Raw genomic sequence first — 15,673 nt, 5'->3', positions numbered from 1 at the left:
ACATACCCGAGTGTGATAATCAGTGCATTTATACAACAGGTCTACAAGCGCCATTCAGTAATTTATTAATTTTATTAAAAGCTGATCATTTTAATTTATTTATTTAGTTCTGTCAACACAAATAGTTCATCAATGTGTCAAGCGACACATGCCCTGCACACTAGCTTGCAAAGTTTTGTAAACAAGGTCTACGCGTTACTGCAGGCCAGCTACTTAGTATAATGCGAAATATCTGTATGTTTTCATTTATCATGTATCCAGTGGAATAAGAGTTTTGGTGTCACGCGTGTGATGCCAATAAGTTAGCAGCTTCATCAGAAGATACATTGCAACATCTTCTGCTGTCATATGAGCGCAGCCCCTACCTGCAGGTTTGCAGCAAAGTATCCCGGCTTCTCTTCTTCCCTTCGTCCTTCTCTGGCGACCATTCATCGCTTAACTCAAATGTTATTTGTGGAAACATGTTCCTATGTGCAGTGCAAAGTTTGGTGCGACGACCTTTTGATGTTGGCTAATTCACGGTTAGCTTAATTTCAAAACACCTGTAGAGCGGAGTGATACATGCGTAGTTAAAGGTCCCGCTGTGGTTGCACTATCAGCACTTACTTAGTGCCTCTCGCCCAGTCAAATTGCTTGGTCGGGACTAACTGTGGTATAAATACTATAGGAACGTGACATCATTGTTATTATTATTATTTATTATTATTATTATTATTATTATTATTATTATTATGATAAATAAAAAACGTGAAATTACTTTATTTATATATATATATATATATATATATATAATAACAAAAAAAACTTATATATATATATATATATATATAACAAAAAAAAGGACTTAGTCCTTACAAAATATGGACAACTGACTTGCATAATATATTGAGCATATTTTATAACAGTAGCCTAGTAGTAGTTTACTTTTTTTCTTTCTTTTTTTTCCATGAAATGTTATTGTATACAATAGAATAAGGGTTTGTAATTTTCTGCCACGGAGTTAATCACTTTACTGCTAAATGAAAAGAAAGCAGACTCACTGCCAGTTGTAGTGTCTTATTTTAATATGCAGACTTTGTTCTTTTTTTTTGTCTAAGTGATTATCATTGTTAGAACTTAAATGAATATAAATCAATGAATGTAAAAATGATTCATTAAAATCAGTTAAATGTAAACGTTAGTGCTTTTTAATTCAGATCATATTTTACATCTATGTGAATTTGTTTACAGGGCAGACCTGCCACATCCAACACGACAGACGCGCTGATGTATGGCCAACACAGTCAATGTGGCGTCTATGTATATGTATCTATGGGCCACATTACAATCACTATGATGATTTATTCTATTTTATTCTGTTACTTGTTTTGGCCCACTCACATACCTCCGTAGTTTACATTTTCCAATTTAATGCACATTTTTGCATGAGTATGAGTTACTTTGGATGTATGTGACTGTGTATATTTATTCTATATTATTGTTTTTGTTTGCAGAAAATAGATAACATGTCAGTGGTTGGTCTGGCCAAGGGGAGTTTTGGCCGCATTAAGTGATCCCAAGATAAAAACAAACAAACAACAACAACAAAACAATAAAATGTGACATACAGTAGTTTTTAACACTTTTTATATATATATTTTTATTATTTAAACCAAGGCAAAAAGCACAGAAATCCAGATAAAAATGTTTGTTTAAAAAGTGTGAATTTTAATGGCTTGAACACAAATAGCACAATAAATCTCAATAAATAAATAAATATAATTTACATTCACATTTATATCATGCAAAGCCAGTAATCTGTAGTTTCTACTGCAATGGATGCCACCACCTTGTTGTCATGTTCTGGCTGTTCTAGGTGGCTATTTTTGTTTTTACATCAGAAAATAAAAAAGCAAATCAATGCTGACTTCAGAAATGTACCCAAATGTGATACCTGAACAAAAAAACACACACAAACAGGGCCTAAGCTCTGTTGACAGAGACCATCTTGAAGCCTCTTATAGTGGAGTTGATGTTTGAGAGGGCCATGCTGGCCTGCAGCATTTTGGTTCCCATCTTGCTGGGGATGAAGGTGATGTGCTGCTGTGCTTTTCCTCCTGGAGGCAGTGAGTGCATCCTGCAGAGAAGACACAGAGAAAGAAAGAGTTCACTAAATGTTGAAGTGCTACTTTGAAGTGCAGTGATCACAAATAGCTGGCTCCAATTGTGTGTTGCGACAGCTAAGCTACAATTATTACCTTGTGAATGTCTAAATTTAGCACACATAGCAAGGCTAAAATTTTTTTATAGCTAATCACACTTAATCACTCAAATAACCCTCCCAGTTCCTGTGAATAATTATCGACCTTCATCTGCACACAGCAGTGGAAAAATTTGTTGTGCCACACCTGCCTGAGTAGAAACGTGAGCAGCACAATACAAATGTAACAAGCCTACATTCCTTTAAGAATACTGTACTGTCATACACAGTGACACTCCCTTTTTGTGCATTCTTCAGCTCATTTGTTTTACAGCCATTTATGATGTGTATAAAACGTCATTCAGCATGCACGTGAGAAGATGAAAACAAGAAGTTCTTCATTCTTACCTGTAATGAGCCTTGCCCTGCATCAGCCCGGCGCCAGCCACTGTCAGTACTCCACTCACCGGGTGAGAAAATGGGTTGGTGAAGGTCACTGTGGCAGCGTGCTTTTTGTTGGGCACAATAGAGTCTTCATTTGCAATCTGAAGGAGAAAATTGTGTTAATAAATCCTTATATTTCACTCATATTACTCTTCAAATAACTCTAAAGTGAATCATTGTCATCACATTCTGCATTTTTCCTACAGCTCAACTGAGGGGAGACACTGCAGGTGAAAGCTATTTCATGCACTTTTTTCATTTTTTGAGATTTTGGGCTATTTTAGTTCAATGATATTCATCTTTTTAGACCAGTGGAAAGAAAATGTCCAAACACACACATTTAGGTGTGTTTTTTAGTCTTTCTGTTCTGGAAATGTTAATCAGAAAGTGTATAGATCATTAGATAATGGTGAGATAATTAGACAATTTGTGTATTTTCAAATTTTAAACAACATGTAAGTAATCATCTGGGGACGTTGCATGGTATATCCATTAGTTAAAATTTGTATCCTTTATAAGTGTAGTGTCTTTTATTTTACTGAGAATGTATAGGACTTTACACAACATACGGTTCCTTTAAATCTATTTTCTGAAAAATGAGTTTCTTTTCAAACTCTGAGCCTCTTTTGTTGTTGTTTTTTAAACTTTTGGCTCTCATATGTCAACAAAATTCAACAAGAATTTTGAACCTGGCTTTATTCAATGTTCAGAATTTTTGTCCTTGAAATCGTTGAGCAATTAATACATTTAATTAGATATTGCCTCATTTACATATTTAAAATATCAGGAAACTTGTAATACAAAACATAACTGCCTTAATGTAAGTTATAAGCTGGCAGAGTTTCACGAAGATATATATTAATTAAATTTTCGCCCTATTCACCTGCAGTGACTCCACTTAAATTAAGCTTAATAATGCTTTGGGCCAATCAAAGTTTGTTTTTTGTTTTTTGTTTGTTTTTTATTGCTTCTGCACATCACATAAGAGAAGTTAATTTTCTAGATGCCTTGTGTCAAATTTTACACATTATCCTTTTTTTTTAGCACTGCAAATGTTGTGTCAAAGAGTTGGGATTTTTACAAAAAGTAAAATAAATGAAAAATGAATTTTCTGAAGTACCTCTATTGTAATATGTGAGCTGGTGATGTTAAACTCCTCTGATGCCAGGACTTGCTCATGACTGACTGTGTCCTCCAGGACGACTGCAAGGTTGATCAGGTCATCTCCCACCACATCCTCATACTGCTCCGGGAGGATCTGCTGGTGGAGAACTTTGCCTGGAAAGGCAGAGGGAGAAAGAGACATTTAAACAACAGCAGTCTTCAGAAGTGAGGATTTCAGTGTGTAGATGAGTAAAAAATGAAATTACCCTCCATGGGCGCCAGCTGAAGGACACCATGGGATTTCCAGAAGGTGTCTGTGGGGCTGTGGTTGTATTCTTTAGCCTGGGCGTTGAGATGCACCCTCATCATTTTGGCCACATTCTGCCTGTTGACGACTTTCACTGTGAAGCGGACAGGCTCCCCGGCAACAGGAGCTTTATCCAGGGTCAGGGAGACTGAAACCCCCTTGGATGGATCTGCAAAATAATCATGAATAGGGCTTTTGTATGAGATGATGTGTGTTTAGACAGATGGCTACTAAATGTACTGAAAATTCAAAATTACCTCTTTCTAATGTTGAGTCATCCGACATTGTTGAACTTCTTGATGATAATGATGGAGTTGGACCTATTTCGTAAAGATTGAAGGAAAAATATAAGTATTTATGCCATATAGTGCCACTTTTTTAAATTAAAAAGTGAGCAAATCAATGAATTTCATACTTTTGATGTATTTGTAGTCTCCGGTGATGTTCTGGTATCTGGGGAAGCTAATAGCTTTGGTGCAGATGAAGGATCCCACTCTCTTTGTGTCTTTGCTGTGGCTGACCACGCGCCCATCACTAACTACAAATGAGTGAACGTCTGCATTCACCTCAGCGTAAACAAAGGGGATGTCAAAAAACAGGTCAATACGGCGATCCTTGATTGCTTTGACTGGGGCTGGCCCACAGCAGAACACTCCTAGGACAAAAGAAGAAGAGAAAGACATTTACAGTGATGTTTATTTCAAGACTGGAATTACTGTCTCGCAGTTGTATGTATATTCCATGTATGCCATGGAAGACCATATTTCTCACACACCTCTGCTCCTCTCCTGGGGGGTCGGGTCCAAAACCTGCCAGCCGTCCATGCCAGATCCCAGATCCTGACGAGTCATCCAGCACTCCACCCACACATGGAAGTTCCTGTTGAGAAGAATAAAAAAAAGATATCACAAAGCATAAATAGACTTTTTTTTTCTTCACAAAACTAAACGAATTGATTCAAAAAGTGATTTAATAAGCCAGGATCACTGTCACAAAAAGTACAATTACTTCTAAACAGATTTAAAAGGGAAATCATGACTAACCATATGCTGTCTTTGCTGAGGTTCAGTTTCTGCCCCGTTTCACTGTAGTACTCCTCAATCACCAGGTTGTCATTGGTGTCGTGAGCAGAGTTGAAGTTCGTGACAACACGGCAAGGAATGCCAAGAGCTCTCATGACTGGAAGATGTCATAAAACACAGACAAAAATTTAAACACACTGACTGACATATCTGAACATTGTGTCACAGGGAAAAAAATATTTGGCATCTTAACAAGACCGATAAGGCATCAATCATGACTACATATTTTTTGAGGCCTTAGCATGAGTCAATGAAGAATGAACGAACAGTAAAGTAAAGAGTGACTGACTGATTTTTTTCAATATGATTTCATTTCTGAAGTTTGCTGATATAATCACCTGTGCACATTACAGCTGCAAACACCCAGCACTGTCCATACTTGACCGGGCTGTAACCAGACGCAGCCCACTGTGTCAAAATGTCCCCACTCCCAGTCCACGAGGAGGGAGGAACACCGTCTTTGTAGCTACCTGTCCAGTTCCCCTTCAGCACACCACGGTCATCTTCACTGTTGATCTGAACATAAAAAAAGAACATAAATGTAATTTCAATTTTTGCATTTCAGATCCCACACGTCATAAAGCATGCTGGCGCCTCTCACGGGTTCCCAAGATGATTCTGGTTTACAGAGTGACAGTTTAATAATTACTGTTTCACCTGTTTCACTGCTATAATTTACAGTGTGCCTGTACATGACAATTAGCTTTCAGGACTTTGCAGAAGGTATGCATTTATCTGCAGAGCACACTGTCCCAGTTCAAGCCGCAACATGTTTTTAATACGCAGATGCAACACTCGTGTTCTCATGATATGCAAATAAAATAATGGTGAAGCAGAGCACTTGTAGCACGTGATTATCTTTTAGTTTGTGTCTACAAGTTGTGTTACAACTTACAACAATTACAGTACGTTTCTGCAAACCATGGATCTGTTACATTTGTATGTTGTGTTAAATTTGTACATTTGTAGGCAGCAAACATTCTTAATATATTTTATTTTATTTTGATTTTTAATTTCATGTTGTGACACACTGTGGTTGGCGTGTGGTTAGATTTAGGCACAAAAACTTTACTCAGTATTAGGAAAACATTAGATTTTGGCTTAAAGTGCCCAGTTTTTTCACAACAAATATGACTGGAAATGTACTGACAAGTCATTAAAAAGCACAGTTTTTCCTGTTCTTCTTGTTATAAGAGACTCAAATCATATGCGTGGAATCTAACGTACAGTGCACACACTGTTAGGGTTTATGTTGTGACTCACCATGGCAGACACGACCCGGCTGATGTAGACAGGGCTTTTTCGGCTCAGGTAGTCCATTCTTTTGTTCTTTTGGTGCTGAGGGCTGACTTGGAGCAGATTCAGGCACGTCTCCAGAATATCAGGCTCAAACTTCACAGGGAGAGAGAAGAAAAATTAATTCAGTGATTTAGTGATGGTTCCTTGAGAGAAAGTTAAGCATATTCTAATAAATAGATGCTTAACTTTCTCTCAAGGGACCAATATCTGAGGTCAGGTTTAGGATTGGAGCTTGATAGAGGTCGAAATTTGGGAATGTTTTGTACCTGTTAATATTTGTCTACAGAATTGTTGGGTTTTTTTACCTCTACCAAAGTATTTATTGTAGAGCAATTTCCCACATTTAGTTTTTACTCAATTTTTTTCTGTTTGTTTCAACTGATGTTTTTTGAAATGGTTTAATCCAACTCAAAGTATTAAAAGTATATACTGTAAGTGGACACAAGCAATACTTTACCATTACAATAAATACTACATTTATTTAATTAATGGAATACAACATTTAAAGAAAAAATCAATTGTAAATAACCTGATGTGTTTTTTTTCTCTTTAAACATTTGCAAAAATTGTAATCAGGAGATATCCATTTCATACCTGATCAAAGGACCAAGGTCTCGACACAGTGTTCATCGCCGTCCCTAGATACAGCAGCCCAGAGTCGTTCAGGATGTACTCCTCTCTCTGGTCCTCGAAGGGAATATACACAGTATCCTCTGCAGGAAATAACCATGACATTTAATACATTCTTGTGTAGTTACATTTTAAAATACACTGCCATATACCTCATAAAGAGTAAGGCACATTTAAATTTTGCTCCTCTTTTTTTGTGGCAGACATTTGCTCTGATGAATCTGTATCTTTCAGCTATGATTCACAAAGCCAGCCACACAGCACATCACCACTGCACTGCAGACTCCCATAAAAGAACTGATTGAAAGTGATGACTGCATGCCTTACATCATGATGAAGTCATTCAGTCCCACAGAACCTTATCTGTGAGTGCTCTTCTGATTTTGTTGCTGCATTATTATAAGCTATCAAAACCTTCTGAGTCTGCAAAACTGTGTGACCTTCCTAAAAACATCTAATGAGTTCACTGAGTTGACTCACCACGACACCAGGGATTGCAGAGCAGGATGAATTTGCCGAACGCGCAGGTCTTCATGCCATTATTACTGATCACACACACCTGAAATCTGTAGCGACCCACCGAGGCAGTGACAGGAGAGGAGATGAATATGGAGGGGTTTTGGAGGTTCAGGCCATTTGGGTCGATATAGGCGCTCCAACGGAAAGGGCAATCCTTCTCGTCGAAAGTGACTGGCATGACCACATACAGGTGACCTGGGGAGAGGAGAGAGAATTACAATTAGGGAAAGGGATTTAAAATTCTGGTTGCATAATGGTCATTCATTTAAAAAATCTAAAATCTAAATGTGGACTACCTAGCATCACTTTGATCCTCAGACATTCGGTCTTGGGGTTGAAGGCTCGGCCCCCCAGCTGCAGACTGACTTTGAACGGGGCTCCTCTTCGTACCACCAGGGCTTTGGAGCTGCTGAAGCCCTCTGTCCTGTGTCTCTCCTGGTTTTCAGATTTTTCCAGGTTGACATTTTGAATTTTCAGCTCTGCAAATGAAGAAACAAAAATTAAGAAATTGCTTTAGAAAAATGCATTCAGATGGCACTTAATATAAGAGATCAAGAACAAAAAGGTAGACTAAAGACACAAAATGCCTTTGTGAAGACAAATCTCACCTTCCATTTGTTAATGCCTCTCTGTCAGTGGTTTGATTTGTGTCCCAGCTGTTATCCTCTGCCGCTATATAAAGCTTTGCCCAACCCTCTGAAAGCATTTCTCACGTGGCAGTGTGAAAATGAATTTTGTTTTTTTTTTTCAATTGTCACTAAGGCCCTCAGGTCACATGTAAAAAAAACATACACTGCAAAGAGAGACACTCCCCCTTGTGACAGTTTTGCAGGTGAACAGTGTCACGCAGACTGCCATGAGTAATGTGACTCACCCAGTTCAACAGAAGGGTGATTACGTTAGTTTGTTGGGTGTGAACGCTGGCAAAAACCTGCAAAGTTTTCTGATGCATATATGAGACCTGAGGCAGGAGCAGATATACTATTTTACTGAGCATATACTGCAAGGATGAGTTTGGTACTGTGCCACATGTATCTGCCCTTCCATTTCTTCTTTTGGGGGAGGTTACTAATATAACTCTCGCAAGATTTAGTTGGAAAGCAAGACGTAATTAATGACACTGTCATCAGAGTTGGTTTTCAACTAAATGAAAACAGAGTGCCTCAGAAGTCCAGGGTTTTTTTTATGCTTCTAACTTTATATTGTCATCTCTTTATTTTCTTCCCTTGCCCTTGAATGTTTACTAACAGAGTGCTGCAGGGAAGATATTTTTCACTGTCAGAAGCTCATATATATAACTACATTTGGCTTTTTTTTAAATCAAAATCCCATACGTCCAAGTGGCAAAAAGTCAAAGTTCCTACTTGTCACTTAATAAATAAAAACAAATGCAGGAACACACACACACCCACAACTAGCAAATTGTCTTTCTCTCATCACACACACGCACGCACACACACACACATACACACACACACACACTCATTAATCTGCCGGGAGCCTAGAGAGCGTAGAAATAAACTCTGTCACAACCACAATAGAAGCATGGGCGTTTTCTCACAGTTGATTATTAGGTTAGTGAATGTTTCAACTTGCCTCAAAGATGACATGATGACGGGTGTGTAACGCACATTGCGTGGGGGGTAGTTTTGGAAAATTAATATTCAACTGAAGTCTCGACAGTGATTGTTGCTTTATCTATTTATCAGTCAGGTGTCACAGAGTTCAGTTTAATAATACGTCATGACACCTTTAAAAGATGAAGTTTAATTAATTCTAAAACCAATCTGTGGTTATACCCTGCAAGCACAGCGTTAATTGGTTGGACAATTTTTGGAATTTAAGCTGCTAGCTGCGTTGCTCTAAGACAGCGTCAGTCGGTCGGTCAATCACAAATATATTACAACAACTATTAGATGGATTGCCATAAAAATACAGACAATCATGACTTTTACAGGATGAGTCATGACCAAGAACCAGTAGTTATCACAAATACTGAAACTAAATTTGAACTATAATTACTGCTTTGTGGTTGTATGCCTCTGCAAACCAGTGAAGTTACAGTTTACGTCTGTGTCTGCGAACACATAGATCATTCACAGACATCTTTTCCCCGGCAGCACAGGTGATCCATATAATCGGCACAATTTCAAAATGGGCACCCAAAATTAGTGTCAGCAATTCAGTATTAGTTATGACATTGAGTAATGGCAGTAAAAGTGTTTTTTACATTACGATGTCATTGTAAAGTTGACCTGATTTATGGCTACAAACATGTGTTGTGTATTAACAGTGACCTTTGAGCATCAAATTCTAATCAGCTCATTTTTGAGTCCAAGTGGACTTGAGTGCCAAATAATTTAAAAATTCCTCAAGACCTTCTTGATATATCATTCACAAGCATAAGACAGACAAGCATACAGAAACCTTAATCTTTGACCACCAAAATCTAATCAGTTCATTGTTGAGTCCAAGAGAACGTTTGTGCCAAATCTGAAGACATTTCCTCAAAGGAAGAGAATGAGAAATCACCTTCACAAGAATGGGACAAGTAGATGGACAGTTGAAAACATAATGATTTTGGCCACAGGTCTCGCTGGTGTAGAGATTAATATTGTGTATGATATATACTGTATAATCATTGTTTACACAATTAATCATAATGACACGTTTTTTGATCAATACTGATACTGCATTTTAAGGCAATATGTCATATTTGACCTAATTTTTAAACAAGGTGCTAAATTCCTTTTGGATTAGTATTGAATAGCAAAAGTGATTATTAAGTCTTTAAAGAACAGAGACTCGAAGCAGGTTTGACTGGAACGAGATTTCACTTAGTCCTCATTAAATTATATTTAATTACAGCACACCTTCTGCTTCTGAACAAATGTAGGTGCTGCAGAGAGGAGCTTGATGTCCTAATCCCACAGGGTGTCACTTTATTAGTAATAACACACTGTGAGTGACAGTGTATCATTACCACACACAATACGTCATATTTCACGCAGTCATCAATATAATCTGCATACTGCTTTGCAGATGCTCAGTAGTGCTGGACTTGCCCAGCTCTCGTTCAACCGCTGCTATTTTTTAAAGAATAAATCATTATTCTGTTTTTTATTGACTGTGAGTTTATAACAAATAACCTGAAGATAAGATAAACAAATAAAAACAATCAGTAGACTGCTGAGCCGCACACTAGGAAGCGTTCCCTGCTACGGAGTTATTGTCGTAACTGACATAAGTTTTTGGTCGCAACAGATCACAGCATTTCAGCCTGTTTCGCATTAAACATCTTTTGTCTTTTATTCTCTGGCAGCTGTATTGACTGACATAGTGCTGGATATTAAAATCAGACAAATCGTACAATCACCCGAAATATCAGTAGAAAAACAATCATACTAAGTAGATACAGATTTAGCTATTTAAAGCAGATTTTATCGAATAATAACGGTAGGTAAATCCGCTGGTGTATGCAGATTTGGTGTGAGTTGACACACAAGGCAAACACGTCAATGGATCAAACACTAACCGAAAAATCATACAATACAAACTAAAATCAGGAAACAATTTTAAAAGGCAACATTTGATAATATTTGCAATATTAATAATTATAAAAATAAGAATGCAATTCATGTATTGTGGTGAGCTGGTCCGAGGTGAAAAAAAAAACTATTGCTCATTTCTAAGCAGCAGTCCTTGGCTTATTATAAACAAGGAAGTCCGTTATGTCGTGCCACACATTGCTGTCATGGTAGAGGTAGTTCATCGATGACTGCAGTGAGGGCTGGAGGGTGTGAGGGTAATATTCAAAAAGCCACAAGACAATGCCCCACACCAGCGTGGCAAAGAGAGGGAAAGGGTCGTGTTTCGGCTGCGGGATAAATCCTTTCTCCACAGCCAGCCGTGAGAGCGCAAACAGGATCCTGGACAGCAGGTACATGTTGATCTACAGAACAACAAGAAGAACAGACTTAACACATTTACTTCTGCAATTACAATTACAGATAGGATCAAGGAAATGTGACAACAATGGATTTTTGGACAACAGGCTTATCAAACCTGGCTATTGATGTTGTTGTTATCCCCGAACACTAACCAGCCTCCAACACAGGCAGCCAGAAAGGAGTGAGACTGCAAACTCTTTCCCTGGCACTTCTCCTGTAAGGCTTGCAGTCCTTTATAGGTGAACACAAAGTATGCCAGGTTGCGAGAGTGGGTGTACGTGGCCTTCAAAATGGCTTTGAGCTTGTCCTTCAAACTATCAGAGAGAAGAAAGATGAGTTAAGCTTGTGTACACAGTTTGTAAGATTTAGGGGGAATTAGTGGTATCTAGCACTAAGTATTGCAGGTTTTAACCAAGCTGTCTTTGGCACGTCGCAGAGAGGCCGCTGTTCCTGCACCTGCTGATGTGTGCTCAACTATTTTCTCTGATAACTTAACATGTCCTCACCCTTTTTCTGATCCAGATGTTCAGGACGTTTCCACCATCAGCCAAATTATTTGCTGCAGAGGCTCTTCCTCTCCAAAGCAAACGGAGCCAGTGATTTTAACCGGTAAAAATACTGAATGAAGCAGTTTCATGTTTAAAAAAAAAAAACAAAAAAAAAATGCTTTTGTTGCTGAGAGGCTGCAAACTACAGAAGCAAACGCAAAATTGCAAGTGTTTAGAACCAGTGTTTGGTTCGTCTGTTCTTGGATACTGGAGAAACAGGGCAATCTCCATAGACGAGGACCTGCTCCCTATGTTGATATAAACTTTTCATTCTGAAATAATAAAAACACGATTCTTATTTTCAGGTGATTTTACACTAAAAAAATAATATTTATTATATTCTATTCATATTCTTATTCTTATTCATATCTCTTAAATCCTACACACTGAACCTTTAAGAGATGTATGGAGTAGTGATTACAACACAAAAAAAAAAAAAACTGTCCCGCCTCTAGCTTATAAAAAAACTCTGCTGCCTGGGACTTGTACAGGGCTGGGAAACAAGACCACTTTCCCTGATCCCAGCTTTCTTACACTGCCTACCTGTTATTTTTAGAACCAGTCTGAATATAATATTGATTACTGACAAAGCCCAGAGAGGCCTCGCCTTGAGATATTACGATTTATCTCTTATTGCAGTATGTCCTTTCCCACTCCCTGAGATCCTGGGATGTGTCGTTCCTTGTTGTTCCGAGGTCCAGATTAATCCAAAAGGGTGACAGAGCCTTTGCATTAAATTTTACTTCCAGATCTAAAACAACAACTCCAATCCTGTCTTACTGCTCTACTTCCAACTCACAAGACAGATCGCATCAGATCAGTTTTCCATGCACACATTACTGTATCACCTTATAAAAGAAGTTATTGTCAGAGATAATTTTTTCACACTTAAACTTGAATCCGGAACAAGATCTCATACTGTATTTGAGTAATAACCTCTATTACATATTTCAACATACATATAAACACTATTTGGTAGAAGGACATACCTGCAACGACCGATTCAAATTTCATATCACATCTTGCTCACTTTACTTTAGACCTCTACTTTGCAGTGTACTCTGCTGTCTTGCCTCTGTTGAATATTTCTGTTTTTCTTTTGTTTTGTTATGTGTTTTTCGTGACCTGTTTTCAACTGATTCAGGCCACTTTTACCTGGGGGTCGACAGATATTGGTTTCTAAGGGCCAATACCAATAACAGTTATTAGTAGTTAACGAGACTAATAATCAATATTTGGAACCGGTATGCATTTGCAATTAAAATGAACATCTCTCTGTCAATATCTAAAATTTGGAATATAACAAACTCCATCACAAAACTTTTTTAAATGCCTTTAGCAAATGTTTAATCAAAACTGAAATTTTCATCAGGTTTTTTACACAGTCAAGTGAAAATTGTAACAAAAAATGAATAAATAAATTTTGCCTGAGGTTTTACAAACTAAAAGTTCCTCCAATTCTTACTCTTTTTTTGGATGTATTGCAGACTGCCTTCCCTGGTGTTGGTTTAGTGTAATACTCTCATACTGTACTTTTGGGAACTTTTCTATACCATACGTGGGGTGCGTCGTCCATCTTTAAATACAGTTTATGGTGAAAACAGACTAGAGGGAAATACACAGCTGCAGCAGAGCCAAAGTAGAGCACTTTTTGATTAATCGATTTTACCTGCGGTTATTAAAATAAAACGTAGATATGAATAATCTGCAAAATGCCAAATAGGCATTTGCCAATGCAATGCCAGGCCAATAATCTGTCTCTTGATGTTACTTTCTTTCCTGTATAAATAAAATAAATGAAATGAAAATGTGAACGACCTACCTGAGAACAAGGTTTCCAGCTCTGTCCCACCTTTTACATCACTTCTAAAAACCTAAAATTGCTTTATTTCTGTGATTTTATCCATGTACTTTTTGTCATTTTAGCTTATTTTGCTCTCCTGCTTTATTATGTGTGAAGTTGTTGGCTCTTAGCTTGTGTCAGTCTTTCTTCTTCTTGTGTTTTAGGTGTGTTCTGGTTTTATTGCACAGAACTTTGTCACTGGTTTTCTAAACGTGCTTAATACGAGAAGTTCATACAGCTCAAACTCTTACCTGCCACTTCTGAATAGAAATGTCATCACCAGAGCATGTGGTGCTCTGATTTTGGCCCCGTATCTGTAAAAGAAATAAAGACAACACACACACACACACACACACACACACACACACACACACACACACAAACAAACTATAATGTCAGTGCTGTCTGACACCGAAACAAGGTCAATATAGTCAGTAACAGCTGCTCTAACCAGCACCTGTCAGCTATCATCAGTCGTTATGTGGTGTAGAAGTAAGCGATGTTAGCTTAGCTGGTTAGCTGACTTTTTGACTTTTCGTACTTACACGGCGCCGTTTCTGAATCCTTTCAAAACAGCTAACGCCGCTTTGTACTTCTCTTGCTGCAGCAGATTATTGACGGTATACAGGAGAGTTTTTATCAGATCAGGACCTGCCATGACTTTCAGTACACCCGACCGGACACAATATCAGGTTGCACTCACGTTCCAGAATGATGTGTCGCAGCAAAAATTTGCCGTAGCGCAGCACGTTAACTTAGGTTCCTATGTATGCTCAGACAGAAAAAGAAAAAGGTTAAAACATTGTGCAGGAAAGGTTAAAAGCCAAAAATATCTTATAGAGATACCACCACTATTACATAACCATAATCACTCATTAAAATAAAATAAAAAATACACAAAGGTTGCATAATTGATTTAAAGAAAAAATGATTAAGATTAGGCAGTAATACACAATTGATAAAAACGACCAAACGTTTGTATTTAGAGAGTGAAATGCATTACACATGAATCAATGAACTGGTATGGGTCTTTGCAAATTAGAGCCCTTTTCAGATGTGTTTTGAATAACAATAATACAGACGTTAATTGTTGTGATGGAAGCAGGCTTGCTTGTTCCAAAAAAGGGTCCTCTGTGTTTCGAAGAATATTGATTGAGGGAAGTCAGCCAATACAAATCAGTTTATGTATGCAACTAGTGTGATGCTTTTGGCACCACAGTTAAAAAGAAAAAAAGGACTTGAAAGTTTTGTCAATACACCAAAATATGTTTAATGTATATGTTATGTAAATATTTTAATTTAAAAGTGTTCCTTCATTTTCTTGCTACATTGACAGGTCAAAATGTCACCCGTGGAAAAGGTCTATTGAGTAATGAAGGCCAGAGGTGACTCCATCCCTATTGTGGTACTGTGTACAGTTTTTGCTGTAAAACCGGATTTTGTTGAGTAACTTTGGTGTCTGCATGAGTCATTTAGTGTCTGTACAGCCTATTATATTATATGAGAGTGAATTTTAGAGTAAAACTATTTTAAGGGCGTACACATAAAGGCTACAGTGTTGTAATACATAAAAGTTAATGCCCACGCTCACTGCAGGATGTTGCAACATTAATCTCATTGTGGTCCTGTAAAATTCACCTTAATTCACTTTAAATGACCACTGAAGGCACACTCCAAGTTAATTACAAGCTGTTCTTGTTCCCTTCTTGAACATGTACATGCATGATTTAATCTGAAAGGTAACACTCGTGTTTATTCCCCCCAACAG

At 37.7% G+C, this 15,673-nt stretch overlaps 2 protein-coding genes across 2 annotated transcripts; both read right to left on the bottom strand.

Moving 5' to 3' along the window:
- Positions 1-1,690: 1,690 nt before the first annotated feature.
- tgm5l (transglutaminase 5, like) lies at positions 1,691-8,252 on the bottom strand. The gene is made up of 14 exons (XM_042494003.1): positions 8,173-8,252; positions 7,861-8,043; positions 7,526-7,759; positions 7,010-7,128; positions 6,380-6,508; positions 5,455-5,632; positions 5,078-5,213; positions 4,810-4,913; positions 4,450-4,689; positions 4,292-4,354; positions 3,994-4,203; positions 3,744-3,901; positions 2,588-2,724; positions 1,691-2,116 (listed from the first exon to the last, which is right to left on the bottom strand). The coding sequence occupies exons 1-14, from the start codon at positions 8,177-8,179 to the stop codon at positions 1,963-1,965; spliced, it is 2,052 nt and encodes a 683-aa protein (XP_042349937.1). The 5' UTR covers positions 8,180-8,252; the 3' UTR covers positions 1,691-1,962.
- A 2,595-nt stretch (positions 8,253-10,847) lies between these two features.
- Positions 10,848-14,588, bottom strand: pxmp4 (peroxisomal membrane protein 4). The gene is made up of 4 exons (XM_042497704.1): positions 14,451-14,588; positions 14,157-14,219; positions 11,630-11,828; positions 10,848-11,516 (listed from the first exon to the last, which is right to left on the bottom strand). The coding sequence occupies exons 1-4, from the start codon at positions 14,561-14,563 to the stop codon at positions 11,253-11,255; spliced, it is 639 nt and encodes a 212-aa protein (XP_042353638.1). The 5' UTR covers positions 14,564-14,588; the 3' UTR covers positions 10,848-11,252.
- Positions 14,589-15,673: the final 1,085 nt, after the last annotated feature.

The sequence above is a fragment of the Plectropomus leopardus genome, chromosome 2 (assembly GCF_008729295.1).
Source record: "Plectropomus leopardus isolate mb chromosome 2, YSFRI_Pleo_2.0, whole genome shotgun sequence".
NCBI lineage: Eukaryota > Metazoa > Chordata > Actinopteri > Perciformes > Serranidae > Plectropomus > Plectropomus leopardus.
Note: the sequence above shows the minus strand (reverse complement) of the source record. Positions and strands in the feature narration are given on the sequence as shown.

Coding starts and splice junctions, on each gene's coding strand:
- pxmp4 (XM_042497704.1), bottom strand. CDS start 14,563: ATGGCAGGTCCTGATCTGATAAAAACTCTCCTGTATACCGTCAATAAT. Junction 14,220..14,450: donor GGATTCAGAAACGGCGCCGT/GTAAGTACGAAA, acceptor TTTCTTTTACAG/ATACGGGGCCAAAATCAGAG. Junction 11,829..14,156: donor TTTCTATTCAGAAGTGGCAG/GTAAGAGTTTGA, acceptor TCTCTCTGATAG/TTTGAAGGACAAGCTCAAAG.
- tgm5l (XM_042494003.1), bottom strand. Junction 7,760..7,860: donor GAGGATCAAAGTGATGCTAG/GTAGTCCACATT, acceptor TCCTCTCCCCAG/GTCACCTGTATGTGGTCATG. Junction 4,914..5,077: donor CTCAGCAAAGACAGCATATG/GTTAGTCATGAT, acceptor TCTTCTCAACAG/GAACTTCCATGTGTGGGTGG.